Source organism: Colletotrichum spaethianum, assembly GCF_022836535.1.
Source record: "Colletotrichum spaethianum MAFF 239500 DNA, contig37, whole genome shotgun sequence".
Classification (NCBI taxonomy): Eukaryota; Fungi; Ascomycota; class Sordariomycetes; order Glomerellales; family Glomerellaceae; genus Colletotrichum; species Colletotrichum spaethianum.
The window spans coordinates 84,511-97,009 of NW_026054807.1; the positions used below are offsets into that span (position 1 = coordinate 84,511).

The following is a 12,499-nucleotide window of genomic DNA, read 5'->3' on the forward strand; positions in this document are numbered from 1 at the left end:
CCTCGGCGTGCAACAGCTAAAGACACAGCTGAGGATTTCCCCATCCTTGAATCTCCAACTATTCCCCATTATTGTCCTCCAACCTCTCTCCCCAAGTGTTCATGAACCCCATCCCGGCCCCATCCCATCCTACTCTAAGCTACCTGGTAACCCGTCCCATCCACTCAGCAGACCACAACACACACCAATCCTGTGCCTCTCGGAGCCGACTACTCCACCCCCGAGACCCCCAGCACTCGCGTTATCGTCGACTTTCTCCGCATGGTATCGTCTTTGATTCGTGCGCCTGTCGCACCACCTCCCAAAACTGGCAGAGTCGAGACTTGAGGGAGCCGCACATGCTCTCCGCTCGAAACTTGTTGTCATCTGTCCAATATGGCCGGGCTTTGGTGACCCCGTCGAATCGGGGGCCACCCCCTCATCAGATGCCCCAGTCAAATGTCGTTTGCCCAGGTATCCCAACTCGAGTGAAGCGACTGCGGCGACTGTTGTGGGAGACTGGTGCTGCCAAAATCGAGTAGTCAGGCGCCTAGTCTGTGTTCCCTCCACTGTCGACCCAATGTCCTCCTCCCTTGTTTTTCTGCCACTCTCCAGTCCGTCTGCGTTGTTTGACCGCTTGTCCCCGCCCCTGACGAGTTCAAATTCCGGCCTCGATCCGGTGTCAGTTACGCGGTCGACAGGTCACGTCCATTTTCCACCACTCATCGACTAGCTGTCATTTTTTTGCATTAAAGTGTCAGCCACAGGTTGATCGAACCATCACCACATACTGCGAAGCTTGAATTGTTCAATAGTACATACGCACATTACACCCATCCAGATCCAGTCATGGCGACCTTTACCAAGATCGCAGAGGATGCGCGCCCCAGCATCACATTGAACCCCTCCCACATCATCTCCAAAATCGATGACAACGTCTACGGTGGCTTCACCGAGTAAGTCTTGCTGCGCCGCCGCCTCTCTCTCACCCGAACCCTTCGCCCTAAGCACGCCGTGATGACTTACTAATACCTACGCTACAGGCACATGGGAAGATGTATCTACGGCGGCATTTACGACCCTGGTAACCCCCTCTCTGATGAGGACGGATTCCGTAAGGATGTCATTGAGGCATTCAAAGAGCTGAACTGCCCTGTTGTGAGGTATCCTGGTGGCAATTTCGTCGCTACCTATCACTGGATTGACGGTGTTGGTCCCAAGGAGAAGCGTCCCAAGAGGTATGAAAAACAATGTCTCAGTTTGAAGTTGTAGTCTGTACGGGGTCCAGACCCTCCAGCAACACGGAATCCTTCGGAGGTCCGGACCCCTGCTCGGACGGCCCGCCTTTGGTTCGCGGAGAGTGGCTAACCCGCGTCCACACGTTAGACCCGAGCTGGCTTGGATCGGCGTTGAGAGCAATGAGTTCGGAACAGACGAGTTCATGAAGTGGTGTGAAGTTGTTGGCGCGGAGCCTTACCTTGCTCTCAACTTTGGTACTGGAACACTCGATGAGGGTATGTTGCTCCCCTTTTTTGAGACCTCGTTTCCGCCAACGGATGTGACCGATGAACCCATCTGACTGACCGGTTTTCAAAGCTCTGGCGTGGGTTGAGTACTGCAACTCTGACAAGGACACCTACTACGCCAACCTCCGTCGTCAAAATGGCCGCGAGAAGCCGTACAACGTAAGTCGTCAACGTTTCTATCATTTACGCGTACATCCCGCTTACCTGATTGATGCCAGGTCAAATACTGGGCCCTGGGCAATGAGATGTGGGGTCCCTGGCAGGTCGGCCAAATGACCAAGGAGGACTACGCCAAGCAGGCGTACCAATGGGCCAAGGCGCTCAAGCTTCTCGACCCGTCCTTGGAGCTGATCCTCTGCGGTGAGACTGGCTTCAGCAGCTGGGACACGTACGTGATCAAGGAGTGCATCACATGGAGCTTGCACGGCCTTGGTGGCAGCACCACTGCGTCCCTGATCGACATGCACAGCATTCACCTCTACACCGCGTCGGAAGACCATCTGAAGAACGCCACGGGTAGGTTTCTCAGTCTCCCGTTACACAAGCCGTAGTTTGCCGGTCATAAGACTGACCTCCTGAACAGCACCTAGGGCAGCCGAGCGCGCCATTGAGATTACGGGCAGTCTCATCGACCTCGCCCGCATCGAGAACAAGGTACCCCCTACCTGCAAGAGACAGAAGATCTGCTTCGACGAATGGAATGTTTGGGACCCTGTCAGAGCGCCTGGTGAGGAGGGTGGCGAGGAATCGTAAGTCGGGACTTTGATGATGAAATCACGTCCTTGCCGCCGGAGATTGCTGACCGAGCTGATAGCTACACCCTCTCAGACGCTCTCGCCGTTGGCGTCTGGTTGAACGTCTTTGTTCGTCAGGCCAAGTATGTTGGCATGGCCAACATCGCGCAGTCCGTCAACGTCATCTCCCCTTTGATGACCACAAAGGATGGTATCACCAAGCAGACCACTTGGTGGCCTCTGCTGCTCTTCAGCAAGTACATGAGAGGTTCTACCATCGCCACCCACGTTCGCTCCCCCGAGTACGAAGGCGCTACTGAGCCCAACTGGATTCGGGGCGCCATCGAGACCCCTTATCTCGACGTCAGTGCCACCGTTGACGACAACGGCTTCGTCAATTTGGCCGTCGTCAACGTTCACGAGACCAAGAGCTTCTCCGTCGATCTTGAGGGTGTCAAGGAGGGTGCCGATATCCAGGTTTACACCGTTACTGGAGAGAACGTCAAGGTTGTCAACAAGGGTGACGAAAATCCGGTTGGCATTGCTGAGAGCAAGTGGGACGGCAAGGGCGCATATGAGTTCCAGAAGGCGTCTGTCACGCTGCTGAGATGGAAGCACTAAGAGACCTGGCTGGCATTGGGGGAGGAGAGGACGACATTCTACATGAATCCATCTGGAGCACCTGCATACGTGATGTGAAATGACTTTAATTGATGCAGGGTCGGGTCCCACAAGGAGATGGGCTTGGCAGGACCAACATCACCCGGCATTTATGTCTACATATAGGATCAAATAGACGGTTATGACATAAGGAACATGTGGCCTTCAGTACCTTGTTCCCAAAATCGAACGCGTTGCAACTTTAGAGCCAAACACACCCTTTGATTGGAATCCTCGGCGTGCACGTATCCCAGGCACTAAGATGCGTCGTAGACCATTGTCACCGACAAGCCGTCGGATCCCGTTGACAACTCTCGTATGTAACTGCTGAAGTTATTCGGCCTGGCTAAAATGCTGCGGGGGAGATTCCTAGGATAACCCTTCGTGCATCTGAAGTCGGGGCCTATTGCACTAGGCAGTCTCAGTTATTTGAGCTATGACACGCCGCTATTCTATGGCGAGAGGGGGAAACCCCCCCAATCCGAGTATTCTACCCTTCAGGGGGATTGCCGCTTGAGTGGGTGTGCCTCCGTATTCAGCACATACTCATCGAGGTTGATGAGATTTGGAGGCGAAAAGATCAAGTAAAAGTATTTCAGCGTCTCGGACAGCCAGAAACTCTGAGACAATTGTTAGTCACGGCATTCCGATACTGCATCTTCTGGGTTGCTGCAACGTACCTCCATTGAATCCAGCTTCTTTGTCTCGCCTTTGACAGTTACGTCTTCGATAGCCGAGTTTGCATACTGCGTTTCGGTCGCCTTAGCGATCGACTGGAACATTTTCCAGGCTATTTCCTGGTATTCGGGGTTGCCGGTCATTCTGTACATTAGGAAGATGCTCTCAATAGCCTCTGGTCGGAGGATGTATCGCGGGTCACGAGCATGGGAGAACCCCTTTTTCAGATCGGAGGCGCCTTCGCGCTTCCATCGCTCCTCGTCCCATTCACAACCATCCAATGTCTCGCAAGTGACCATACCAAAGATTTCAGGCATGAGTCCTGTAGGAAAAGAACTGTAGGCCCAGCCACAACCGCGAGCCAGCCTCTCAGCTAGGCCCACATGCTCTTTGATTCCGAACAGCTTGCCACCGAGCCCGAACATGCCACCCACGAAGCACGATAAGTGCTGGCTCTCAGGGTTGCTTCTTATGTTGCCATCAACGAATGCCGTCCCTGAAAAGAGGATATCCTCGCCATCGGGAAGCATGGGGCGAAATAGGAGGTGCTGCTCGACAACATGCATGGCGTGGCGATACATGTTTTCGTACGCCGGATCGGTCCCGCCAAGCAAGGCGAACATTTTGGGCAGATATTCGTACAAAGAGTCGGCTAGGGCTCCCAAGGTAAACTCGGTGTGTTGTGTGACAGACTGGTCCCGGAAATTGATAAGAGCCGGCCACATGCCAGGCAACTGGCTCTCGCGCTGCGTCTTTTCCAAGAAACGCTTAACTCTCTCAATAGCGTCAAAATACTTGGGGTCCCCAGTGAGTTGCGACAGCCTCGTGAATTCAAGGCCCAGAGAGCAAGGCGAAGCCGAAGGGTCGGCTGTGCCCGCGACGAGGTTTCCCTCTTTCGCGGCCTCAAAATCTAGCCAAAAGGGTGGCATCCGGTTAGGCGTGTCAAAAGAAGCGTACAGCATGTCGCCCAATTCAATGGCTTTGAGCAGCAGTACGGGCTCTCCGCTAAGGTCGTACGCGCTCAGGAGACCACCAAGATGACGAATGGTTGTCTCGAAGACATTGACTGCTGTTTCTTTGGTGTCATCCCAATCCATAGACCCGACGACAGACAAGGCAGCGTCAAAGTCTTCGCGCAAGCCCATTATCCACAGCGTGTCCAGAGCGTCAACAATGGTAGCCGCATAGCCTCCGAATGTGTTCTTGCCCGTAGCAGTGACGGGCGCCAGTTCGTCAAACCCCCACGCGTACTCCTTATAGCTGGTCCAGCTCTTAACGAAGACGTCTCGAACCGCCTGCCGTCGCGACTCGGATGTTGCGTCGTTCTTGTGCATGCGCTTTGCGCCGAAATCGAATTGGACTCGTGGAAGGCTTTTCGGACGTTCCGTCGGCAGGTGGTGCATGGAGGATGGAGCTATCGGGTACTTGTGCGGATGGTTGGCCCAGTCGAAGCTACTCTTGACAAGCCGAATGTTGCCATGTTCGCGAGGTGGTGGTGGATCGTTCGAACGCAGGGTATGGAAGGCGAAGAACCCCAATAAGAACACGGCGATGATTATGACACGCCGTTGTCGTCGGTTGGCCATCTTGGCATGTCGGAAAAGGTTAATTGTCGACTATCCAGGCTGGTGTTGAGCTTGCTCTGGGTGGGAGCTTGGACTTGGAGGTCGTGATTAGATGTAGATGCCATGGCTGCAGATGAACAGCTTGACATCAGCTCTCAGGTGGATAACTGAGTCGCGCTGTGTCTCAGTAGCCGCCCAGTGCCGCGCAAATCTGGGCTGGTTGAGACGAGAATGGCCATGTTTGACGCTTAGGTTCAAGCATTTGGAGACAGTACGTAACTCAAAAACATGGGATTCAGTCAGGGGTAAAGTGGATCCACCGGAATGAACGTCGGTTTCCCACCATAGCTGCCCCCGGGTTTAAGGACCCTGAAGCCCCGCGATTAAGGCACGGTTACGGATGCGTGAAGCTGTCGCCACCACGATCTTTAGGCTTTCATTCGTCGCGGCAGAGTTGAAAGAAACTGAGAAACACCATGTAGTGCTTGATGCTTTCGATAGTCCCTTGAGATGCCCGACCTCCTACCTGAAGACTCTTCAACATTTGGGGTCGCCAGTCAGCTTCTCTGCTAGTGAGTCTTTCAGCATCATCATAATCATTACGACCGAAGGCATCATTTAGCCTCGTTAACAACACCACCATTCTAGCATTGGAGATCAACATGGCCCCATAATCAATATCAACACCAGGGTCGTCTCGCATTGAGTGCGCTACACAAGGTCGCATTGTCTTCGTCACGATGTCAATGCTTACAACGCAACGGGCCGCTTGTGGCACTGGCACCTCTGGGCAATGCAAATGCATCTTAGTTAGTAACACTATCCGCCGGATAAAGCAAGCACATTTAGGCAGATCAACAGTCGCTTGCTGTTCCGTGGCCATGGGTCGTCCACAATCCAAGCTTGATCTTTGAACTACATCGGAGGTGGCGCCATCCGAGACGCCGGCCCCGAATCGCCGGAATTGAGCTGGACCGTTGACGGCTTGATCCCCTCCGGATGCCGATTTTCCCAAAAATCCATGCAGGCCAACACTTTAGAAGTGGGAGTGGCAATTGTTGCCAAGTTTCCCGTCAGCAAAGATTGAAAGCTGCCGTTTCAGGGGCTGATAAACCTTTCTTTCTTCATCTGGCGGTCTGGCGGAAACAGGCGGTTACTTAGCCACCGACTTCTTCCCAGGCATGCGATTACGTTGACTCTGGCCAAGGGGGAGAGGTTACCGAGGCCCCGATCCAATCCACTGCCAGATTAAGGCGCCAGTCAAGACAACAGCGCTCGGCTAGGCGGCTTGTTCGTTCCCAGGAACACACTGTAAAGCCATGTAGAAACGTTCTGGAGTGCAACGGACATCCCGATCATCAAAGACGACTCATGGAATGTGCAGAACGACAAGGATTTAAACTTTTTACGCGGTTTGGTTGAAAGCGGAGATCCAACAAAACAACGAATGAAAGGGAAAACTCGGGAAAATTCCTAGGCCTTGGATGCCAGCCTGGAAGAGCGTGGAGGGGCTCACAAGCCTATGTGTATGTAGAGGTACGACTTGCCTTGTTTGCCGCGGGGTAGTAAGTCTGCAAAACTCAGCAGAGTGGGGGTAGCAAAAATGATTCTTGAGTGGGAGGCTAAGTATAGATACTTGATTCGGCGACTTCGCCAACTAACCATCGCTCGCTAGTGGTTAAGGCTCATGGCCAGGGCCTGGAACAAACACCCGACCCGCCCTAACTTGGATGAAGGATGAACAATAAGAAATCATTGGAAGCCGGTCAAATCCTTGTTGCCTCTTCCTTTTCGAGACTCAGTTCTCTGCTTCTCATTGTGATTATTCCAGTTTTCATATTGTAGGGGGTTGCAATTCAGTTGTTACACTTCAGGTTGCATTGTTGACAGGTCTAGTTTGTCGCGCTTTCAAGGATCATTGCCTGCATATTTTTGTGCATCCACACGCATCGAATTGCCGCCCTCCTACCACCAGAGAGCCGGGTCCAGTTCAGCATCTAACAGCGTTGTATCACCATCGTAGGTGTTGCACAGCACTTATTTGGTTGTATCATATCAATTACCGATACTCATCTCGCTTCCAATCGAACCTCTCCAGATCCTCTAGGTTATCTGATATCCCAGGTTCAAGGAGAGAACCGGAAGTCAGAGCCATGGCAGACATTGAGGCTTCTCGCCCAACGTCCACGGAAGGGCATCCTCATGACCAAGAGAAACAGTATGAAACAACAAGAACCAGGTCTGATCATGGAATCACCACGCCTAGCAATCTGCTTAAGAAGTTCTTGCGCCTAGGCCGGGTCGAGGAGCAAGGTATCGAGCCGATACCACTAACAGAGCGGACATCTACTCGTTACCTTAACGCCTTCACTGTCTGGTGTTCGATGAATGCGAATATCCTTCCGTAAGTCATTTAAGAGTAAACTCTTAAAATTAAACCCCTGACATATTGAAGGATCACATTTGGAATGCTGGGACCCTCGCTTTATGGCTTGAACCTCCGAGACTCATCGCTCGTCATCCTCTTTTTCACCTTGCTCTCGACATTGGCCCCGGCTTTCCTCGCCACTCTAGGGCCGAAGACGGGTATGCGATCAATGATTCAAGCGCGATTCAGTTTTGGGTACGTTCTCTTCAGCAAACACATTTCCGTTTCATTGCTGACATGCTTCTCAGGCGATATCTTGTCTCCGTGCCTGTGGTCCTAAACCTGGCTACGCTGACGGGTTTCTGCGTCATTATATGCGTAGTTGGCGGCCAGTGTCTTTCGGCCGTCACCGACGGTGTTCTCAGCCCTGCTTTGGGTATCGTACTCATTGCTCTTGTTTCCCTTTTGATCTCGTTCTGCGGGTTCAGGGTCTTGCATTTCTACGAGACCTATGCTTTCATCCCAGCAGTGATTGCGATAGTGATCGCCACTGGGTTTGGAGGGTCGAGGCTCAAAGAACAAGCTGAGATGGCTCCTGCAACAGCTCCGTCGATTTTGAGTTTTGGCATGATTGTTGCATCATATATGATTCCGTATGCCTGTATTGCATCGGATCTTACTACCTACTTTGACCCACGAGTTCAAGGTGCTTCGTGAGTAGCTTAAATTCTGAAGATGTGTGGCCGGGTAGCTAACTGTTCCTAGGTACCGTGTGTTTGCTTACAGCTACCTCGGCTTGATTATACCCACCATTCTTTTGATGACACTTGGCAGCGCCATTGGTGGAGCTCTAGCCAATGTGCCTGAATGGCAAGCAGGCTACGATAACACACTTGTTGGTGGAGTATTGGCGGCCATGCTGTCGCCGGCTGGTGGTTTTGGCAAGTTCGTCGTTGTTATCCTAGCATTTACCCTTCTCGGCAACGTCTCCGCCACGCTGTACGCCATCACGCTCAACTTTCAGACGCTAGTTCCTTGGCTAGTACGAGTACCTCGCTATGTGTTCTCGATCATCGTCACAGCCATCATGATACCGGTTTCCATCAAAGCCGCCGATGATTTCTTCCTAAACTTGGAGAACTTTGTGGCATTGATCGGGTACTGGTCCGCCTCCTTCGTCGGCATTGTAGTGGTCGAACACTTTATCTTCCGTAAAGGAGACGCCAAGCTATACGATCATCACAATTGGAATATCGCTTGTAATCTACCTAGCGGTGCTGCAGCACTTGGAGCGGGCATCCTGAGCTTTGGTCTCGTAATTCCCTGCATGGCCCAGACCTGGTGGACTGGGCCAATTGCTGAGACCACTGGCGACATCGGGTTCGAGGTGGCATTTGTTCTGAGCGCACTAATTTATGTTCCTCTGAGATCGCTTGAAAGGCGAATCCTTCACCGATAGATCTGGTATTATTAAGAAATCGTCTATACGTTTTGCTTAGAGGAACGAGATGAGTGGTATCAAAAACATCAAACGTTGTGTATGCTGCATGGTGGTTTAGCCTGGTTACGCAATCGTGTCAATTGCTAGATAAATGCCCAAAGTTGCTGACCAATGTGTATTTCATTGGTGCATACACATGTCAAAGGATTGCGGAGCTGTTGATTACGCCCTTCGGTGACGATGTCAGACAATTACTAATACAGGTCATGATACCACTGCAAGCTTGACAGTGGAAATTTTTACCCTGGTCTGGAACATTAGCACCCTGCCGCTTTAACGGAAATCAAGGCTACATTTCGCGATGCCGAGTCACGTCAAACTCTAACCAAAAACATCTCATCACCGCTTCCGATTCCGGTAAGTAACCAAGAAGCCTACCCTCGTCCCCACCACCATTACAGACATACAGCTATTAGATGAACGAAGACATAGCTAATGCGAAGGTGGTGAGAGTAATTATCGATGTATCTGCAGCTGCTCCATAAAGGCTTGCCGCCGACCAGATAATAACTTCCTCGTTCCTGCTGCTCAAGTTGCCATTTTCACCCTCTCCCAGCTTCTGAACAAGCTTGGAAACATACGATGGCTGATATATGAAGGTGGCCATCTGACGCCGAACAAACTCGTAAGGGACATAGGCTGATGCCTGGATCGACTTACGCCACCGGCGAGCAGTCTTCTTAAAAGAGGTACCCGGAAAGAAATCAGGAAGATACCGGAGGACGGGAATTGTATCGACGGCCCAGGCCATTGGACTAGCAGCAAGCGAGAACTCGCCCATCATCTTCTCGGTCAGTTCTACCAAGGCATTGGGCCTATGTGTTTCGACGGTATAGCCATATGCCATTCGTAATACAGTAGCGTCAGCGTTTCTGTAATTTCTCTGGTTAGCTGGGAGTTTTCGGTTCAGGTAGTTGCTCAGAATTGCGTCTTATAGTGTTCCAACCATCTTCCCCGGCTCCTTCAGCGCCCTCGACTTCCTGAGCATCAAGAAACTGCGCTGCAGAAACCTTGGTGCCCAACTCCTGGTGAAGGAGCTTTCGATAGCGGCGAAACATGGGGCTGTAGCCTTGACAAATAACGATAGACTCATAACCGCACAGTGCATTGGCCATGACCATAGAGGGGCGTCCAGAAGTTTTGACCGCGGCCTGGTCCAGCAGATCATGCGCCATCTTCTTGTCCTGAACGATAACGAGCGTCATAACCATGATCGTCACACAGCTGATGCCGCCATTAAGGTACTTGTGCTTATGCTAGTGCAGATGCTCCGGTGTGCCGTCGGGAGGAAAGTCTCTGAAGTTTCCCAGCACAGGAAGCGGTTTAGGGCCCAGCGGCAGTTTTCGCTGACTCTGTTTTTGCGAATGCTGGTACGCAGTGAATGCCACCAGAGCGAGGACACACCATAGCGGCCAAGGTCCAATGGTCATGCTGGTCAGTAGCTTGCCAACCAAACAATAGCGCTTGAAGAATCGAAAAACTGGTCGACAGATACGGACGCAGCTTGGAAGGGTAAGTTGGCCAAATTCATTGCGGGGGGCGTATTCACCATAACAAAATCACCACTCCGAAGCTCCTCGACGCGCCAATAGAAACTGTTGTGCCACCGTCAGTGGCTGAAGGGAACCAATCCCAATTTACTTCGACAAGTGCGGTCCACTAGAAAAGCCGCTCCGACCCCCCAATATCAAAATGAGGGAACATGCGACACAGTGTAGTGAGGGGACGGCGGGGGCTCGCTCGATGCCCTTCCTGGGGCCTGCTTATAGGCCGCAGAACTGGAAGATCCTGTCTGACTTAGTTAAGAACGCTGCTGGCTCGGTCCAGCATCGAACATGCACCGCGATGTCAGCTTTTAGCGGTGATCATTGGCTTGGCTGCAATCCATCCCGCTCATCACCTGCAGCGATCGATCCCAATGTCCAATTTCACATATAGGAACAAGGGTGCGCCGGGGCAGATAACGGCTCCCTCAGGAGACTCCGGTTGTCAAGCCGAACCAGGCTGGAGACAATCCACTGGGTTATAGCAAGCCCGTTGACGGGGTTCTTTTATGCCAACGACGGCGATTGTTCATTTGGTAATTCGCCTTTCAGCAAAGCTCGGTGAAGCTGGTAGCGATTGATTGAGCCCAGACAAGTGAAATGAGACCACAACCAAAGGAATAGGGTCAAGTGGAGATGTATCATCATTTTTGGCTGCACGGTTTAGACTGTTCAGGAGTCTTATGGGCGCTGGTCTTTCCCAACACCTCGATTTACAAGCACCACGAGGGGGGAAATATGTCTTGATGTTTATGATTGATAAAAAACTTGAGATATTTTTGCTCTGCATCACCCGGGTCCAAGCAAGCTTGTATCTGGGCCCAATACATGCACTTCCATCCAACTAGGGGCAATACTGGCTTATCCATCTAGTTTGAATATCGCGGCTTACTTAAGCCTAGGTAGACCCAAGATATGCCTAGGCAAAAGCGGCGAGAATTAAATGACAAAAATGCCGAGATCGCCACAGTCAGCTTGCTTATGCCCCAAAGACACATAAAATGGACACAAGTTCTGCCGTCCTGCCATGACCTTTGCTAGCCACTCTAGTCAGCATTTCTCTTCAAGATCTTCCCACAACATGGCTCAGCAGCAACTCAAGCTCAAGGCCGTATTCTTTGACTTCATGGGTACGTGTCTTAACTGGCATGCGAGCGTGACCGAATCGCTGCCTCTATCGATTCCGAAAGACGAAGCCTCGAAATTCGCACTCGAATGGCGCAGAAGATACTTCATTGAGATTGCTAGTCGTTATCGTAAAGGCCTCGAGCCTGAGGACATTGATATTACATTTGCACGCGTCCTCGACAATCTACTGGAGCAATCTCCAGAACATGCCACTCACTTTAGCCCAAGCGTCAAAGCGCGATTAATTAAGGCGTGGCATTCGCAACCTGCATGGGCCGAAGTGCCAAAGGCTATCCAGAGTCTCCGCGAAGATCTCGGTCTCGAAGTCTTCGTACACGCCAACGGCACAACACGACTGCAACTGGACCTTACTCGGTTCTCAGGACTCAACTTCAACATGCTGTTCTCCAGCCAGCTCCTAGGTGTCTATAAACCCAGTCCAGATGCATACAACAAGGCCTTGGAACTGGTCAAACTCGAGCCAGAGGAGGTAGTGTTGGTCGCTGCTCACGCGTACGACTTGCGTGGGGCTCAGAAGGTTGGGTTGAAAACAATCTATGTGCACCGGTGGACCGACGACGTCGACGAGGATATAGAGAAGGTCAAATCGGAATTCGATGCTTTTCTAGAGGACATGACGGATCTTCCTAGTGTTATAGCGAAGTTTTGATCTCAAGGAGCGCCGAGAAAAGGCTGGCTAGTTCAATTATACTTGACGTTTCAGCCGTTTCTCATGGTTGGAGTTAAGTTTTCATGATTAGCTGTCACGGTTGCTGTTGGCGAATGTTCATTTTGGTTAACCATCTCATAATTTCA

The 12,499-nt window shown here is 51.7% G+C and overlaps 5 protein-coding genes across 5 annotated transcripts; 3 read left to right on the forward strand and 2 right to left on the reverse strand.

Annotated features, from left to right (window-relative positions):
* Nucleotides 1-828: 828 nt before the first annotated feature.
* On the forward strand, nt 829-2,860 carry ColSpa_10614 (putative alpha,alpha-trehalose-phosphate synthase [UDP-forming] subunit; the record flags this gene model as incomplete). Its single annotated transcript, XM_049276826.1, has 7 exons — nt 829-935; nt 1,023-1,217; nt 1,366-1,493; nt 1,576-1,664; nt 1,724-2,021; nt 2,089-2,254; nt 2,320-2,860. The coding sequence occupies 7 exons, from the start codon at nt 829-831 to the stop codon at nt 2,858-2,860; spliced, it is 1,524 nt and encodes a 507-aa protein (XP_049132783.1).
* A 536-nt stretch (nt 2,861-3,396) lies between these two features.
* Nucleotides 3,397-5,163, reverse strand: ColSpa_10615 (mannosyl-oligosaccharide 1,2-alpha-mannosidase MNS1; the record flags this gene model as incomplete). Its single annotated transcript, XM_049276827.1, has 2 exons — nt 3,397-3,519; nt 3,580-5,163. The coding sequence occupies 2 exons, from the start codon at nt 5,161-5,163 to the stop codon at nt 3,397-3,399; spliced, it is 1,707 nt and encodes a 568-aa protein (XP_049132784.1).
* A 2,447-nt stretch (nt 5,164-7,610) lies between these two features.
* On the forward strand, nt 7,611-8,969 carry ColSpa_10616 (purine-cytosine permease fcyB; the record flags this gene model as incomplete). The annotated part of the gene is made up of 3 exons (XM_049276828.1): nt 7,611-7,765; nt 7,819-8,223; nt 8,276-8,969. The coding sequence occupies 3 exons, from the start codon at nt 7,611-7,613 to the stop codon at nt 8,967-8,969; spliced, it is 1,254 nt and encodes a 417-aa protein (XP_049132785.1).
* Nucleotides 8,970-9,423: 454 nt separating this feature from the next.
* On the reverse strand, nt 9,424-10,222 carry ColSpa_10617 (multifunctional cytochrome P450 monooxygenase af510; the record flags this gene model as incomplete). Its single annotated transcript, XM_049276829.1, has 2 exons — nt 9,424-9,894; nt 9,989-10,222. 2 exons carry the CDS (start codon nt 10,220-10,222, stop codon nt 9,424-9,426), a joined length of 705 nt encoding a protein of 234 aa, XP_049132786.1.
* A 1,414-nt stretch (nt 10,223-11,636) lies between these two features.
* ColSpa_10618 ((S)-2-haloacid dehalogenase 4A) lies at nt 11,637-12,353 on the forward strand (the record flags this gene model as incomplete). Its single annotated transcript, XM_049276830.1, has 1 exon — nt 11,637-12,353. The coding sequence occupies one exon, from the start codon at nt 11,637-11,639 to the stop codon at nt 12,351-12,353; it is 717 nt and encodes a 238-aa protein (XP_049132787.1).
* Between the last annotated feature and the right edge of the window lie 146 nt (nt 12,354-12,499).